The sequence below is a fragment of the Alligator sinensis genome, unplaced genomic scaffold, assembly GCF_000455745.1.
Source record: "Alligator sinensis unplaced genomic scaffold, ASM45574v1 scaffold682_1, whole genome shotgun sequence".
NCBI classification, from domain to species: Eukaryota; Metazoa; Chordata; order Crocodylia; family Alligatoridae; genus Alligator; species Alligator sinensis.
The window spans coordinates 1179080-1198208 of record NW_005842011.1 but is presented as its reverse complement, the minus strand read 5'-3'; the positions used below and the strand labels follow the sequence as shown (position 1 = coordinate 1198208).

Below are 19129 nucleotides of genomic sequence, written 5' to 3'. Positions count from 1 at the left end.
CCACCCCTTACTCATCGGCACTGGAGCTCTGGTGCTGAAACACGTGGCCTGGCCAGCCGCATGTTTAATTTTCTCCCCATGCTGCAAGTTTGCAGCGTGGGGAACATTTTTTTGTTCCCACACGTGCCTGTTGCCCCGCCTCAAAGGGGTTTGAGGTGGGGCAAGAGGCATGTGCACGCTCGTGTGGACATGCCCTATATGTGCAAAGCTTTCTCTGATGTGCTCCATTTGGTGCTGAAACACGTGGCCTGGCCAGCCGCATGTTTAATTTTCTCCCCATGCTGCAAGTTTGCAGCGTGGGGAACATTTTTTTGTTCCCACACGTGCCTGTTGCCCCGCCTCAAAGGGGTTTGAGGTGGGGCAAGAGGCATGTGCACGCTCGTGTGGACATGCCCTATATGTGCAAAGCTTTCTCTGATGTGCTCCATTAAATGATGCACAGTGCAATTCATGTTACCTACAATTCACACATACTTTCCTTAATAAGTGACATCTGGTGAGCACGTTTTCCTGATGTGGATATCTTGGTTTCCTCATTTAAATAAGCATTCAAACTTTGTTTAGGCTGTACGCTTCAATACAGGGCGTCCATTGTCAATCAAAGCATGGATATAAATGCAGCTTGGTCACTTTCCCCAGAAGCAATGCAGTTTGTACAAAAGGTGGGATTCGTGGTTTAATGCAGTTTGTTACCATGCAAAGAATATTGAACTACCACCAATTTATGTGCAACAAGCTTGAAATCACACCAGGCACAGGGTGTATGCTTAAACTATGTGATCAAGTTAAGTTTGTTGCTGAAAATGTGATCCAGTTTATGGCACTTAACATGGTTTGAAAGTCGGCAGGTAATGACTCACAAAAGCACACAACAAATTGATGCATTTGATGAGTTGGGTTGAAGATCACCACAACTTTCAGACTATCAAACTGAAAACTAGCACAGGCAAGAAATGTTCCAGACAATAACCGCAAAGTTAAATCAATGCTACAAGTACAATCACAGTCACTACAACCACAATTTAAACAACTGGCTGCCTACTTTTTTAGTGTTGTTCACATTTTTTACCCCGATCAGGTGCTTTTTCTGAGTTTTGACCCTCAACAAATTAAATCAAATCTCTGGATGGCAGAAAGAGCATGATAATGAACATGCCTCTTACATAAACTCTGTCAGATTGCCAGATGTCTTGAAATGTAACTTAGTTTTGGGATTCTGTTTTTGATCGGTTTCCAAATCTCTACAACTTGGCAGAATGCTGCCTTACGATTCCAATCAATTCAATGGATGCAGAACGTGCAATCTCAGTGTAGGGACAAGTCTTCACACCACAGAAACAGGATGTCAGCTGCAACTGCTGGTGGATGCTGCATGCTAGCAGCTAACATGAATGGTTTCTATTAAGGTTAGCATAAATTAGTAGTAATATTTAGATTTATAACAACGTGATAAATGATATGATATAAATTTACTTTCCACAGAATTTGCTATTAAATTATACAGTATGCAACTCCAACAATCAGCAACGAGAGGCGGAGCTGCCAGAGCATATCCAAGAAATATCTGCAAAATGTGTCCTTTATGCTGTGAACAGCCTGTGAAAATTATTTAGTTTCACCACAATTTAAGTAGACCCCTACTGATAGTGCAATGACAATATACTTGTCGCCATCAATTAAGCAGCACCAGCAGGGAAGCCACAAAAACAGGCTTTGCACAGCATTCATTCTTTTCACCTTTTAGACCAGGTTTAGACTTGCAGATCAGTGTGTAGTATAATAGGAAATGACTCAAAGCCTCAAAAGCTGCTTCTGATTACCTCCCTGTGTGGAGGCTCTTCATTCATTAGGCAAAAATAATCAATAACCTTAAAAATGTGGATGTTCTTAACTCCAAGTGTAAACAAACCACAAGCATAAGAATTAGAAACAGATTTTCTTCAGACAAAAGAAAATAGAACAAGTAGAATAGTTTTCAGTCTGTGACCAACCTACAATATGATAACCAAGGCCCAGGTATTTAAGGTTATGAACTCATTTGTTGCCTGCCAGAGACTGCCAAATTGAAGACAGAATCATAAAGTTAGGGTTGGAAGGGACCTCAGGAGGTCATCTAGTCCAACCCCCAGCTCAAAACTGATACCATTCTCTGGATTAAGGGTCCATTGTTATCTGGAGGTAAATAACTGCTTAGATTAATTCTATTTTTGAACTTTTCCATTTTGAAAATGCAAACAAAGGCACAACTGTAAATCTATACAAACACAACAAGATGAAAAGTGAATGACTGAGTGAGACCGGAAATGTTTTACAACTCAAGCGGCTTGAGAGAGAATTGAGCTATTTCTCAAGCACTGGCCTCACCTATGTGAAACATGCTTCTGATGTATCATACGTTATTAAATAAAAAGCAATAAAGTTACTACTTTGCATCTTCACAGCTAGAGATGGAAGGGGGATAGTTTTCCCCATCTACAGATAATTAAGGTTCCAATTGAAACAAAAACATAAAACACCTTGAAAAACATTCAATTTGGGATAGGGGAAAAAAGATCAGGACTACCAAAACATAATTAATTTAAAATTACTTAGAAAGCTTTGTTTTGATTTTTGAATTGTTATTATTGTTCTACTTTCTGTAAATTAATTTTAAAAAGCATTAATGAACTGTGTTTATTTCCCCAGGTCAAAATGTCCAAACAAACCAAATTTCAAACCTATTCTTTCATTTTCTTTTTTTAAATGAGATGTTTGTTGCAAGAGACCCTTTTCCCCGAAAAGTTTGCTTTTATCAATAAGGATTTCCTGAAAAAGAAAAAAGTTGTGTCAAATAATTTGTGACTAGCTGTGCCCATAACTTGAGAGGTTGTCTTCTATAAAGGAACCCAAACTCTAGAGGTTTGAAGTACAGGTATATGGAGGAAATATATATCCTAGAAGCCTTATGGAATCTTTAAATAATATACTTAGAGGAGGAAATTAACTGGCCTCTTGAGTTCATACATTTGCTTTATGGAAGAAGTGCATAATCCAATAACTATTATGGATACAAGACTATAAAGGGAGAATGGCTACTGAATCAAATGTTAAAGTCATGAAGTAGCCTATAAACTACTACTAGCACAGGCTGCCACCTGAAATGAAGACTCTAGAAATTGTGCTGCCAATAACTATTCTAACAAAACTGGGTTAACCCACAACTCAAAAATCTGTCCGCTGTCATTTTGCAACAACACAAACAGTGGGCTGGCTTGCCACCATCCTGAAACCCTGCAAGTTCAAGTTTAATCACAGTCCCCCAGCATGCTTTGCAGCCCTGGGTTGTGCTGTGCTGTCTGCTCCAGAGAGCAGGGATGGCTCCTCCCCTCTGCTCTGTAGCAGGAGCAGTGAAGACTGGCTGACAAGGGATGGGAGGGTATTACCCCCCCACCACAGGCAAACCTTGGCTGGGGTCTGGGACCTGGAGCCAGGGAGGGAAGTTAAACACCCCTTCCCCTGCTCAAACTTACTGCTGGCTCCAACTGTGGACTACAAAAAAAAAAAAATCGCAGAGACACCTGGAAGCAGGAAAAGGAAGTGACGAGCAACCATGCAGAGTCCTGCTGTTGTAATTCTGGACTGCAAATCCCAGAGACCCTCAGGGGCAGCAGGAAGAGGAAGTGAACACATAGCCAGAGAGACATGCTCTAGTGCCCCCTGACTTCTGGCCTAAGCCACTCCAGGCATGTAGCTGCATTTCCTGAATCAAAGGTTTACTTGGGTTTCAATTTAATCTGTGCAGCATAGACTAACCTACAAAGACTGAATCCTAAAACCTAATCATTAATTATGTTAACTCTTTAAATGACCACTTCCAGTCCTCCTGGCTGGTCTCCCGCCAGGCTTTTTATTCCAACTTCAGGGGTCTGGCCAACCAATTGGCCCCAGCACGCGGCCATAAAGCGTGCCCACGTCAATGTGGGAGCTGGTCTTTGCTCCTTCTGGCTCAGCCATTTTTTTTTCCCTTTACCGTGGCGTCTCTGCTCACTGCAGTTTCACTTTCGTCATGCTCCAGTTCCAGTGCAGCATCCCACTGGCTCTGCTCCTCGTCTGGCTGAGGCAAGTCTTTTCCACAGGAGCCTTCTATCATCTGTGGATCTGAAGATGGCTGACAAAGCCTATCCTGGATCGACCTACTCTGTGGCAGCCTGGGTGCATGTTTCTGTGAGGGGTGTGCGGCTCTGGGTTCTTGGTTCAGTCTGTGACATGCTGTTTCTGCCTCTCCTGTTTTTCGGTCTCCTGTTGTCATCATTGTAAGGTTTCTAAGTACTAAGATCCTTACAGTAGACTCTTCATCCATTTGGGGAGGTCCTGGGTGATAGTCTCCCACAAGTTATGTGCAAGTCCCTGTTTAGGCTATGCTTAACAAAATTCAGTGCATGTGGATAATTTCTTGTTCCACAATTTTACATGCGAGTCAATTTTAAAAATTCTGTTGTTTAAGAATAGCTCTGCTGAGGTCAGCGATGGAACATCCAGGGATGCTGAAGTGTTTTGCCACAGGTTTTTCTGAATTTTTGTAGAGGTATATCAATATATCAGTTGCATATCAGATTGGCACTGATAAAAGGAAAATTAACATGAACAGCCATCAGCATTTTTTGGCCGGTATAGCTGATAATGTCACCAATAAATGCCATGTGCATGCATGCAGCTATCCCTTGAAGATCAAGGCCCCCGTGGTGGGAGGCATGGGGGGCATGTGCCCCGCTGGATTTGTGTGTAGGGCAAGGGTAGGCTGCCTGCTGCAGGCTCGGGGCCAGGGGCTGTGCCAGCTTCTTCCCAGTGCAGGGGCTGGGTGCAGGCGGGCAGCGGTGGTGGCGGCACTGGAAGGGGGCACTATAGCTCAACAATCCGTCCCCCCACCTCGGGGCACTCCCCTTTGCTGCCTTTCCCTTGGGAAGGGTGGGCAGGGGACACGTGGCCAGCGCAGGGCTCCCAAGGGAAAGGCAGCAGAGTGGATTGCCCCAAGCAGGGGTGGTGCTAGGAGGGCCTTGGGGAGATATGGCTACTCCAAAATTCCCTGTACTCCCCCTGTAACCACTCCTCCCAGCAGCGCCGCCACTACCTCCCACCCTGCACAGCTGAGCCCAGCCCCAACCTAGCCCCTCTGCCAGGAAGAGGCTGAAGCAGCCCTGAGCCCACAGCCTGCCTCTGCCCCACAAATCCAGGAGGCACATGCAGCAGTGGGGAGCTGCCTCCCCTCCCCACCCCTCAGTGTCCCCTGGATGAGCCAATGGGGAGACCAGTGGACATGATATACCTTGACTTTAGCAAGGCTTTTGATACAGTTTCCCAAAACAGTCTGACAAGCAAGCTAAGGAAGTACAGGTTGGATGAATGGACTATAAGGGTGGTTAGAAAATTGGCTGGATCATGAGGATCAGAAAGTAGTAATCAATGACTCCATGTCTAGTTGGCAGCCAGCATCAAGTGGAGTCCACAGGGCTTGGTCCTGGGGCCAGTTTTGTTCAGCATTTTCATCAATGACCTGAAGATGGCATAGATTGCCCCTTCAGCAAGTTTGCAGATGACACCAAGCTGTGGGGAGCAGTAGATATTTTGGAGGGTAGGGTTAGGATTCAGAGAGACCTAGACAAAATGGAGGATTGGACCAAAATAAATCTCATGAGGTTCCATAAGGACAAGTGCAGAGAGTCCTGCACTTAGGATGGAAGAATCCCAGTACAGGCTGGGGACCAACTGGCTAAGAAGTAGCTCTGCAGAAAAGGACCTAGGGTTTACAGTGGACAATAAACTGAATGAGAGTCAACAGTGTGCCCTTGTTGCATAGAAGGCTAAGGGTATACTGGGCTATATTGGTAGAAGCACTGCCAGAAGATCGAGGGAAATGATTCTTCCTCTTTATTTGGCCCAGGAGAGGCCACATATGGAGCGCTGTGTCCACTACAGAAAGGACGTGGACAAATTGGAGAGAGTCCAATGGAGGACAATGAAAGTGGTTAAGGGCCTGGGGCACATGACTTCTAAAGGAGAAGCCGAGGGAACTGGGCTTATTTAGTCTGCAAAAGGGAAGACTGAGGGGAGATTTAATAGCAGCCTTCAGCTACCTGAAGGGTGGTTCCAAAGAGGATAAAGCTAGACTGTTCTCAGTGGTGGCAGATGACAGAACAAGGACCAATGGTCTCAAGTTGCAGAAAGAGAAGTTTAGGTTAGCTATTAGGAAAAAGCTCTCACTAGGAGGGTAGAAAAAACACTGGAACAGGTTACCCAGAGAGGCTGTGCACTCTTCATCTTTGGAGGTTTTTAAGACCTGGCTAAACAAAGCTTTGGCTGGAATGATCCTGCTTTAAGCAGAGGGTTGGACTAGATGACCTCCCGAGGTCCCTTCCAACCCTAGTTTTCTATGAATTCTATGGTTCCTTCCAATGTGTCCATGTGATGATTAAATTAGGTGTACATTGGTCATGCTGAACATAAATACACCATGACCAATACACATAGCTTGGTCATTCTGACTTTGAGTGACATTTTAGGACAACACTCATAACAGACTTGGATTTGCTGGTATCTAATGTAGGTAAGTAACCAAGCTGTAGTGAAATTTACTGAAGAGGAGAGCATTCCAGATAAAAGCACCAAGACTTCTATTGGCAGATTATTAGATTCAAACAGATGCCCAATACATCCTCTATCAAAATGTTAGCCTGCAGGCTCTCTTTACATCTGAACATGCTAGTTTTAAGAGGAATACTTAAGACATCTTTGAGACCCTTCAAGTTCATCTATCTGTAGGAAGTCTACAGTGCTCCTGTCCCCTATATCCAAGCGCCTCACAAGCACTCGTGCATTTAACCTTGCTACCTTCCTGGGATGAGTAGCGTTCCTGTCCTCATACTGCGAACACAGACACTAAGCTATGGGCTAAGTAAGTGCCATGTCCACAGTCAAACAAGCAACTTGTGACAGATACCAAACTAAACACAGATCTACAAGCCCATAGTCCTCTACATTAACAAGACTCATCTTCCTCCACCTCCAGAATACTAATGCTTTCAAACGGTTTAGATCCAGGAACAGGAACCTATATGAAAGCAGAGAGGATAACCTTTGGGCATCATGCCTTTATTGATCATTAATGAAGAAGCCAGGCATTTTGAATAACTTTTTCTCCTCAGTTAAGCATGCTACTTCCACTGCATTTCCCCAGGGATTTTCCCCAAAACTCTCAAGACAAAGCTCTGTTCTCAGTTTTTAAAAGTGCATCTGTGATTCAGAAGCTTTAAGTTGCATTGATGTTTAATGTGGCTTCAGCTCGTAAGCACCTAAGATTCCCTTGGCAAAATAACTTCAGTTTCTACATCACTTGCATCTTTTTAAAAAAATGTGTGCATAAATTACTAACTGGCAAAGTTACAGCTATTTTCTAGAACTCCTCCACATTACGGTTGCTTTATACCAATTAATGGTGCAGAGTGAATTGCCTCAAGAACTTTTAAAATCAGAGAGAGCTGACTGTTACAAAGTCTCAGATCCTCAAGCCCATATGCTTTAAGGAAGTCTGAATCCAGAGCAGCATTTTCCACCTCAGGGCAATCTCTACTTCCCATGATAAAAATAATTCTCATTATGCTCCTTTTTCAGAAAAAAAAAATTAAAAAATGATAATTTGTTCCCTTTGGACAGTCACTATATGATGGTCACCTCTCATCCAAAATGTGTGTTCCTGCTTTCCTTAACATAAAAATGAAAAGTCTCTATGAAATGAAATGTTTAGCTACTTTATGAATGGCCCTGTTATTCTCACAAAGCTAGAGAAGTGTTGGGTCATCTGCCTTTCTTGTATAAAGGTTCATGGAACTGGAACATAGCACACTATTCACTGCTGAACATTTCTGCTACAAGTAACTTTACTACCTCTCTCCATCCTGAATATGTTGAGTGAAAATCCAGGCCCACTGAAGTCAATGGGGGTATGGACAAACTGATATGGGGCCAGCACAATGAGAGTTCTCCTCTCTTACCAGCAATTCAATCTCTTAACATACACCTACACTCCAAAAATACAGGGTAATGGGTAGATCTAAAATACCAGATAGGTTGTTTTTGGTTTTATTACTATTATTTTTGCATTAGTTCCACTTTAGAGAGAGAGAGAAAGAGAACACACAGAGTAATTCCCACAGAACAACTTACAAAAAAATTCTCTGATCATCACACCAACATCAACTGTAGAACAGAAAGCAGACAACCACAAGGTGCGTAAAAAGGAAAAATTCTGTAGACTGATAAGATGCATTAGTTACAAGACAATCAATCCAATTAAAGGCTAACAAAACCGGTCCTATTCTTATTTCCAAATCCACCAACTGTGAAGGACTATTTGATCTAACACAGTAAGTGGGGGGAACATTAAGGGCATGAACACAAGCATAGTTTACCACTAGTAAAAAAGGGTACAGCTTTACTGTGGATTACCTGCTCCACAGTAACTGTCCGTGTGTGTACTTGCACTACATAGTAAATGAACACTAACCTGCAGTAATTTAGCCCTCTTTAAAAGATGGGTAAGCAACTGCAGGTTGTCTTCTGCTTACCACAGTGTAAGAGCATACACACAGGCTGTTACCAAAGAACATCTTACAACTGATAAATCCCATTCATTTTACCACATGGTAAAATTTTCAAGTGCCTACCCTCCATGCAGATGTGGTGTGGTAAGGAAATACCTGCCCAGCAATGTGTGAAATGGAGCTAAGATTTTTTTTTATATCCTTGGCCTAGAAATCTATTTACAGACTTGTTTCTACCCAGACATACACAACAGTGGGGGCCAACTTTTTTGGTCTTCTGCTTCCTGCCCTATGTTCCCTGCTCAGCTTTGTTCCTTCCCCTGTGCTCCCAATCTGTTTCTCTGCTTTCTGCACTATCTGCCACTGTGCTACTTGTCCCCTCTCTTGTCCGCCATGTGCCACACACATACACACACACACACACACACACACACACACACACACACACAGGCTGCCTGTGCCACTTGTAGGCCTGCAGTAGCCAATCTGTGGCCATGCATGCCACAACACGGCAAAAGCATGCTTCTGCCAGGTTGGCCCAAGCACACACTGCCTACCCACTCCTATGTACATACTCCAAAACTGAAAATAAGCCAGCAGGGCTTTTCCATGCTCATCCCTAGTAGTTCAAGTGCACCAGAGACCGGGGTATTGAGGGTAGCTGCTAAGAAAGACCCTAGAACAGCCTCACCAGCTTATTTCCCAGTTTGAAACTGGCAAGTGGGAACAACTGAGCTAGCCATGGTCCTAGCTGGGGCACGCTGCTGCTGTGGCATGTATCTGCCCTAAGAAACCAGTAGAAAGACTGGGATACCCTGAAGAGCTAGGTTTCATTATTATTAGAACAGAATCTCTTCTCAGTCTATTATAGTCCTCTGGAAATGCTGACCTTTGATAACCTTGCTTTCCTAGATGAAGCACTAGAGTACTTGTGGATGTGTGGAAAGGATGCTTCAATTAAATCAAGTCTGCAGGAGCATGCTAAATTAGCACACCTCCAGCATCTTGTGAATTACGCTTCAAAATGGCAATGTGGGCTGCTTCAACTAAAACTTCTTTGATGAGCTTTAAAGTGCCCTACCACCATTTTGAAGCATGGGGATGCTGATACGCGAGATGCAGCGGCCGCTTTAATTAGAGCAGCTGTCAGAACCACTCTAATGAAAGCACTCCACCAGCCCCTGAAGCACGTGTAAAAATTCCCCTAGATTTGAAGACTATGACACATGGTGGAGGGGGATACACAGACATTGCTGTCTCTTTATAGCAACTGAACTTAATGCCAAAAAGTTTTGCTGGACAAGCTTCATCCATTAGTTTATGTGAACAGATGGAAGCATAGATTAATGGGGGATTCCGATTTCTTTCCACAGACACAGGCTTTCGAGGGAAAATGAACAAGGCAAGATGACAGCAGGGGATTGATATAAACATTTAGAAACTGGTCCGTGCGACTTTCCTTACCTACATTTCTCAAACACTGCACGGTGACAGCAAATCCTTTTGTCCGTGGTAGCAGATGGTACTTGAGCTTGGGCAGCCCTTTGGCTTCAGCCACTTGCATGCTGATTTGGTGTTTTTGCTCTGTGAACCTTGTGCCTTCACAATGAATCAAGAACTGAAAGCAAGACAGGGCTGCAGTTAGAAACCAGCTTGCAAAAAGGACATAAAAAAAACCCTTTGTTTTTGGTTTGTTCTGTTTGTTCGCTTGCTTTTTTTAATGCGCCTTCTGATTGGAGGCATTTTGCAAGTGGATTAGTTGGAAGGAAATAAAGCCTTGAATATACTTAATACTAGGGAAGAGGGGGATCTGGATGCTGTTCATACTACTATTGTAAGCAAAACCTTGGGTCAAAAAAGGAGAATACTGATCAGTGGAGAATTTTGGCCTATTCTGCTGCTATAACAAAGGCCATGAGGAACATACATTGAGGAGCTCAAGAAAGTACATTAGAACTTCTGATCCGACTGAGCAGCACAGGTATTACCTCAAAAGTTAGAGATAAAGAGACCCCAACCGGAAATCCAGATTCACCCCCCAGCTTCAGGACAGTTCAGTGCTCCATCACAATTCACATTTCACAGGTAGGCTCTCAGGCACAATTCGAATGCACATTTAAAAAGAACTTAAAATCATCATTAACTCCTTCCTGAGAGACTAGCCTCCTAGGGCATTATTTTCTTCCACTTCTAAAGTCCAATGGCTCCAACAGCTACAAAGATGCATGGATTTTACAATGCTGAGGATGGACTAGCTATGACAGTAATGAATCCTGTCACTGTCGAACCACAGGCCCAGCTATTTGATACCTGCAGATAGCGCTCACGGAGTGATGCAACAAAGATCATTTTATTTTTATAACCTCTGTAAGAGAAGAAATTACACGCCTGCATGAAGACACTACCTCTCCCCTCCTGCACTACACAATGAGATGGGGCCAAATCCTCCTCCGCCAGCATCTTTGATTCTCTTGGTGCTAGAAGAGAAGGGTTACTGAACTAGCTTTGAGACACTTGAACTCAGTTGTGACAGATGACAGAACAAAGAGCAATGGTCACAAGGTGCGTTTTGGTTGGATATTAGGGAGAGCAAGGGAGGTTTTGGTTGGATATTAGGAGAGACGCTCTCGGTAGGAGGGTAGTGAAGCACTGGAACAGGTTACTGAGAGCTGGTGGAATCTCCATCCTTGGAGGTTTTTAAGGTCCAGCTTGACAAAGCTCTGGCTGGGATGATCTAGTTGGGGATGCTCCTGCTTTGTGCAGGGGGTTGGACTAGATGACCTCCTGAGGTCCCTTCTTAACTTTCTATGATTTTATGAACTCAAGTCCCTGTTCCTCTGTACCTTGAGTCTCCATCTATATTCGAAGGAGATATAGCACTTCCCTACCTCAATATGGATGTTGCAAGATTAAATACCATATTGACATTAAAGTGCTCAGATTTTACAGTGACGAGGCCTGTACAAGCAAGCACTGCCTCAGATAATGTTTCAGGAAGCTCTCCCATTCTGGTGTGTCCCAAGCACCTGGATGCACCATGTGCAGCCAAAGCCATAATTATTGTGCCAGTGGCTGTGGCAGTGACAGCTACAGACCAGAAAATGCAGTCATTTAAAGTGTCATATTAAAAATAAGCTTTTTGCACTAACCTGCTCAGGAATGAGCATAAAGTCCATTCTCCTGTTGGCACATACATGAAAACAAACTGGCCTCTGGAAATATAACCTCTTCACGATTCACTTTCTGACAAGTGTAGCTGAAACCGACTCACTTGTTCAATCTAAAGGCAATCAGGAGAATGGATTTTGCAGCCTTTGACTTACTCTACCAGTAACCCAAGGCCAGGATTTTAGCCACAAAAGTTTGTAAGGGAAGAGAACTAGTCGATCATCTCTCATTTAGCCTCTAGCCCCTGCTGGAGTGTTTTCTTCCGAGCTACCCTATAGAATCTTTTTCAAAAGGCAGATCTAGCTTTCAGAAAAAAAAGAGAAAAATCTTTTCATCAGACCTGGCCTGCTCTCTTTTTACACATAAGGTACTATTTCTACCTTTGATGCACGATCCCTGCACAGGAATGCAAAGTAAAATTCCACTTTGCACTGAATTAACCTCAGTTGTATGACAACTGTAACAATATTAGGGTTGAGTAAGAGGGATTACTAAGAAGCAGCTATTAGGCAATATACAAAAGAGTCAGGTGAGTTATGCTCATAAATCAGTGCTGAACAATCCAAGTATTTTTTATAAAAACAGATTGGGGCATGTTTTAAAAGGTCAGAAATTACTGTGGAAAGCAGCATCTAAAGACAGTATCTTGTCTATGTCTCAGGCAGCATCCTCGCTAGAGATCATCCAACATACCCCAAAACAAAGGCCTCTGATCTACAAAGCAGGGATTGCCTTCAGGTCCCACTGAATGCAATGAGACTGCAGGTGTCCAAATACCTCAGAGGTTCAGGAGTGTAATACTTGCATCTTCATTAGAAAACTGTCTCTCAGTTAAGCAACCAAATTTTTGTTAGCCACTTGTACAATTGCTTAAGGCTCAAAAGGTCTTTCACGTGGCTCTCTCCACACCAAATCAGGATTTTTGATTCCCAGGTGTGGTGGAGTCATAACCTGTTTACTTCTTGTCACAATCTATCATTTTCCAGCCTGACAGATGAGGTGGATATTTTTACCTCTCAGTTCTCGTTATGGGGAGGTAAATCCAGTCCTCTTCACTTTAAAAAGTCTGTAGCTCAAACAGCATCCTAGTTTGGGCAAACAACTCTACCAAGTTTGCTTACATCAGGTGCTTTAACATAAGATTTGCCATGGATTGTAACAACGGGATTCAAAGGAGGGAAAATGGAGTAGGGGGCATGAGTGCATAAATTACTCCATCTTCTAAAACGACAAGGAAAAAAGCAGAGTGAGGCAGTGGCAGAGAGGAGGGGGCGTATTTTATATATACATCACACACAAATGCTCAACCTCTCCACTGTCCTCTAAATTTGGGAGTTTGGAAAGCAACAAGGAAAAACCAAAACAACCCACAAACAAACCAACAATTGCCACGTGTTCACTTTATAATCTATGACCTTTTCTCTCTACAGCCCTTTATAGGAGCAAAAGACAAATTAAATTAAAGCAAAAAACATAGGGTGGAAGTTCTGAATTCTTCTCAATGACTGACACCTGCAAGGCTCACAAAACCAGCGCACCAAATTCTTCACACTGATCACGGAGGTTTCATACGAAGAATTGTATCGTATTGCTTATGTTCTTCGCATCTCACGGAAGGGACAAGAGTACTGTCAGTGCCACCCCATCCTCGCTACTCACCCAAAAGTTTTCTGGGTAATCCCGGAGGTTGAACAAGCCCTGCATGACTGTTTTCCGATCCTCCTCCCATTTACGCTTGCAGAAAACGATCTCTCTGAAATCCCACATCCAGCCAATGACAGGCACGTACGAGAGTTCCTTCTTCGCAAGCACTTTGGCACTCTGCAACAAAGAACATAAAAGCAAAGTGTTAAGGAGAGTGTTACACAGAGAGCTTTGAATAAAATATTTGTTGAGATTTAGGGCAGACAAGACAGAAAAGGGATGGGCTTCAATAATCCAATTCATGCTGTACAGTCTTTTGCTGGCTGCATAGTTTTGTTTTTTTTAAAGTTCTCCTCAGTGTATGTTGGGGTGATTGAATTTGACCCAAAATACTTGCTGGATGGAAAAAACTGTTAGAAAAGGCCACATATGCCAAGTTCATTTGAAAACAAAGGCATTTCTTGCTAAGAGGCAGGCTTACTAACCAGAGAAATAATGTTTTTCACATATCCAGAGACCTGATACAGCATGACTGATACAGAACTCACGCAGCACAGACAACCCAAGTTCCTCTATGAGGTCTTGCCAATACATCTCCACCCAGAGTTCGGAAGAGATTAGCCCTAAAGAGAAAGTCATGCTGTATACCTGATAAGGTCTCTTTTGTTTGTTTTTAAAATTGAAGCTGCTTACAGGATACTGCTACAAATGACTGCATGGAAAATATCCAATCAGCAGAGTATATTGTTACAACCTTCACAGCACTTGCAAGAAAAGATTTTAGTTATGTCTGCTTTTTTTCTATGGGCCTCATTACTGTACCACACCATTACAATAATGCATTTCTGTTCAGAATCTGTCCATAGCGCTGGGAAGTCCCACCTCATAGATGCAATGCAAAGAGATTAAATTGGCCAACCAAGGTGAGTCAGTTAATACTGTTGCCAGTAATAAGCACCTAGATCTGGACACCAAATCCCCCAAGGAGACCATCTTTCTGAGATGCCTTTCATTGCTCCCTCCAAACCTGTTCATTTCTAATGCATCTTTACTTTATTATTTAGTGATCAAAATGAAGATTGAAGCAGTAAATAATGTGCAGAACACTGGTACAGCAGAGACTGAAAAACATAAAATCACAATTTTCCCACAAAGTAAAAGAAGCAATTACGATCCATCTTGCACGTGTTCTTCCTTTTGAAGTGCTCCATCCCAATGCCCCTCAGATGGGCTGCTAAGACATCAGATTTGACAAGCAGCAATTGGTGGACTCAACATACAAACAGCTACTATATGCAGTTCTTTCTTCCTCTCCTCTCCCTCACAATTGATTATTAGGGCAAGGGAGATTTGACCTACTTCTTTTCTCTCTCACCTCATCTCTCCAGTCTGCTTTCCTTCTCCTAGAAGAATTCCGTAAATAATTAAAGCTACATACAAAACTGTCATGAAACTTGAGGGCAACTGCACATCACACAACATTATGAGTGACTGCCACACAAGCAAAGCAGCCACAGGTGCAGCAACGCAGCTTCCAAGAATTAGAGACAGAAATGCATTTGTCTAAACACTGCAGACTACCGGCCACCTTCTGCATCTCTCAAACCCAGTGCTACTGTTGAATAATGAGTAATGCCCCCCACTCCACCCACAATCAGCATGGGGGGGGGAAAAGCCTCATCTTGGATTTCAGTACCAGACTAGGACACGTGGCAACTCAGCTCCAGCTTTAGCCCCAGGGATGAAGCCAGAACTGAGCTGCAACCTGCCCCAGGCTGGAATGGTTTGTTTGGTAGGGGAAGGGGCAGGAAACCTGCAGCTTTTTCCCCCTTGCTTGTGTCTGTCCCCCACCCCCTGTCCCTTCTCTCCCCACACTTACCTTCTGCTCCATTCCAGTACCTCCAGCCCAGACCTCCTGGGAATTGCTACAGCTTCTCCCTGGCCAGGCCAGGCTGGGTTGGGCTGAGACCAGGCCACCCTGCTGCTGACTGCTCCAAAGGAGCAGAGCTGCAGGAGAAGGTAAGGGGAACATGGGTGGAGGCACGCAGGCTGCAGGAGAGGCAAAGCACAGCCACAGGGGAACAAGGGACACCCCCTCTACCGCTGCTTTCCCCACCATAGCAGTAGGGGGATGAATTCAAAAGACAAACCTACCACTAATTAGATTCTGTGCATGAAAAATTAACACAAAAATTCATGATTTTCCATGTCCAGAATCTCATTATTGGGGGGAATCTTCTTAAAATCAAAGTCACCTTAGATTCAAGTAAATACAGTAATGGAAAAAAACCAACACCAAGACAGGCATCTTTACACATATGTTCTCCCTCACTCCACACAAATAAAGAATTACGAGTTCATTTATGAATCAACACCCATGATGTGCTGTCAAAGGGTCATTAGAAGGTAGCAATTTTTCAAGGAAGACAGCAGAGAAGACACTACACTCTCTGGCTTTTCCTCTTTTTCTTGTCCCTCAGTGTAACTATACATTTGTAGGTACTCGTTTCCAAAAAATGCATCTGATCTCTGACCTCCCGATGCACATGTATTATTAACAACTTGTTTAATTTTGAATGTTTTCATGTTGTCTTAAAGAAAGAGAGAAGAGAAGAGCCTCCTAAAACATACAAACCAGGTCACCTTGTTTATCCAACCCTCCCCTGTAAAAGTCAAAATAAACATTGGTGAGGTTTGGACTGTGCCAATAGGTCATTAAAAACCAGACTTTTGTTACTACCATCATTTAACTTCTGACAAGCATATACCTACCTAGGCAATCCCATTCAATCACAAATGGAAACAGAATCTGAACCATTTGGAAGTGTGAAAATTTGCAGTTGTAAAGCTATGCAAGTGCCGCTTCGGGCACATACAGGCGAAACAAGCTTTAGCCCTTGAAATTCCCAATAATCCCGAAGAACATCATACAAAAAACAAACAAACAAAAAACCCTTAGCCCCCTGAATTGCTGCTGGAATTTAAAAAAAAAAAGCCAACAAAAGGTAGATGATCAAAACGTGTTTCTCAATTAGAAAGGACAAAGTGTTACCTCCTTGTGGTGTTCCTTAAATAGCAAATAGGTACTCAAGAGTACAGAACAAACTTGGCCTGCAACAAACAAAGACAGCCACTGCAAGACGGAATAGATTCAAGTTATTGGGCTCGATATATGTAATGCAAGAAGCTGGAATAGATGATTCTCTCCAGTCAAAGATCTACAAAGCTGAGGCTTCCAAAAAGCATAACAAATTAAAATCAACCTTTTCTTGACAGCAGCTACTACTTCTTTGTGCTTTTCTAAAAACAGGCAAGACCACTGACAGAAACGGTAGACAAAAAAGTTACCACTAACTATAGTTTTTAGGGGTGTGGGAAGCAGGCCCTGTTCGTTTTGGATTCAGCCCAACTCAGGGGCAGCGATTCAGATCACTGTCCCCAATTTGATTCAGCCCAAATCTGAATCTGAAGATTCGATGCTGATTCAGAGAATCCGCAATTCAGACATAGACAAAGCTTTAAAAGTTTTTTCTACATACCTCGAGGTATCAGTGCAGCTCATGAATGCTGTGATACTGGGGCACATGGAGTGTCCCACAGGGGTGGGGGGGTGGGGGGCCTCCACATGCTTGGCAGCAAACCCGGAAGTGGACCAGAATTACTTCTGGTTCACTTTCAGGTCTGCCAGGGAGCACGCTAGGGGGCCTCTGTGATGCCCTGGCTCAGCAATCGACCGTGGGGGGACCCAGGGTGCCCTGCCAGACCTAGGAGGCACCAGTCACCAAACTGGGGGGTGCGGACCCTGCACAATCTCCAGCAGACTCAGAAGTGGAGCAGAAGTGTTCCACTTCTGGGTCTGCTGCCAAGTGCACTGGGGACCACCGCCATGCTCCAGTAGGGCTCTGTGCGCCCCAGCATCGCAGCATTCATGAATCACCTGCTCCTCAGAGGTACGTAGAAAAAAACATTTAAAGCTGCATCTATGTCCGAATCACCGAATCAATTCGGAGGGTTCCAATTTGATTTCGGAGAGATTAAAGGGTCCTCCGATTCGATACGGCGATTCGGCCACCAAATGATTGCCGAATCGAATCAGGGACTGAAGCTTTGCACAACCCTAGTAGTTTTCTTCCAAATTGGGGGGGGGGAAATCACATAATGCTATGATTTTATTTTATTTATTTATTTATTTATTTATTTAAAGGCATCCTGAAGCTCAGGTACCTAGGTTAAGGCATTATAGATGCTTGAACATCTTCCAGAAGATCTAAGGATACACAATTTATTTCTTGTTCACTTTCTATAGGCTCTTTTAGGAGCTGGAGTAGATAACCTTTTAGATGCACATGAACAGAAAGTAAGGTATCTTAGGTTATTTTGTCCCCAAAGAGTGCATTATATATAGAAGGAAGTCTTGAATTACACAGAGAAATTAGAGGCCAGAACAACTGTGCATTATATTGCCAAAACTGATCTCTTGTGGGAGGAATAATTGATTTTTGTGTGGTTTGTGCCTCATTCTCCCTCCACGATCCCACCTTTGAAAAAATGCTTTTTGCAGAGATGTAATAATCCTCACTTATAGCCTCAAAATTCTACCTTCCTAGAAGGATAAATTCTTTAAAGCAATGCTGGGTTACACATAAAAGATACTTCTTTCCAGCAGATGCAAAGGAATATTAAGACTGTAGTACTATGCCAGATACACCCATAAGGATGTCTGCTGTGAATAGTGCCGAGTGTTTCCCAAAAGGATTTCTCTCTTCATACACTCAATCTAGCTCCAAAATTAATTCACTGTGGCCACACATGCACATGTGTTCAGTTGCAAAACATCTGCGTGATCAAGTTCCACCCACACAGATGGCTGAAGAACACAGGATTTCAATGCTGCTTAAATGAGTAATCAAAGAGAGAAATTTAAATACTTGCACCAAAGATGCCTGCATACCCACCCAACCAGATAATACACCTTGTTGCTAGTTTGTACAATCCCAGCTAACAACTGGAGTCCACAAGAATTTGTTTTATAAAATTTCAAATAATAAAACTTCAAATAGGAGCTAAAACAGGCTTAGTTATTTATTTATATAATTCTCTTGACTTTTCCTTTTACAAATTTTGTTCACTTAGGGCACCTATACACGAGCTGGACATCTGCTCCAATGCATGCTAATTAGTATGCTTCAGCAGCCTCTGCGTCATGTGTATTCAGCGTCCCCGTGTTTAATATGGTGGCAGGGGTGCTTTAAGTAAAGCTTGAATGAGCATCCAAATCCACTCCCTCAAATGAAATGCAGTCAGAATATCATGATATGGTGAGAACAAGAATTTTTTAGGCTCGCTAGCTCCCTACATTTGTTTCTTAAAAGCGTCATCTACCTGAATTTAACAAATGTATTCCCACAATATTAAATGCTGCAATAACACTTTAAGGGGTTTTTTTTGTATAAATATATACCAAGATGCTCAGCTAGAGCCAAGTGCTCAGACTTCTGCAAACCTCCTTGCCTAAATGCTATGGTATTGTTTTTCTTAAAAATGCATACAGGAAGAAAAGTCAGCGCATAAAAGTGGACCATGAACATTCCCCCAGGCCACTGGACCACACTTTACACCAACCTGGCAACACCACAGCAAAGTATCTAGCCTAATATCAATGGACCTACCAAAAATCAAAGAAACAAGCAGTCGATTTCATGGACAAATTGTGGGGCCAGCCACCGTTTTCACAGACTTATCAC

General features: G+C 43.1%; 1 protein-coding gene across 6 annotated transcripts in view; it reads right to left on the bottom strand.

Moving 5' to 3' along the window:
• Positions 1-19129, bottom strand: part of AGPAT4 (1-acylglycerol-3-phosphate O-acyltransferase 4) — a 124982-nt gene that overhangs the window by 34152 nt on the left and 71701 nt on the right. For all 6 annotated transcript variants that reach the window (XM_006021904.3, XM_006021903.3, XM_025202006.1 and 3 more), the window contains 2 exons: positions 13401-13562; positions 10038-10191 (listed from right to left, as the gene is read on the bottom strand). In XM_006021904.3, the coding sequence (XP_006021966.1) occupies positions 10038-10191; positions 13401-13562 (316 nt within the window). The remainder of the gene's footprint in view (positions 1-10037; positions 10192-13400; positions 13563-19129) is intronic.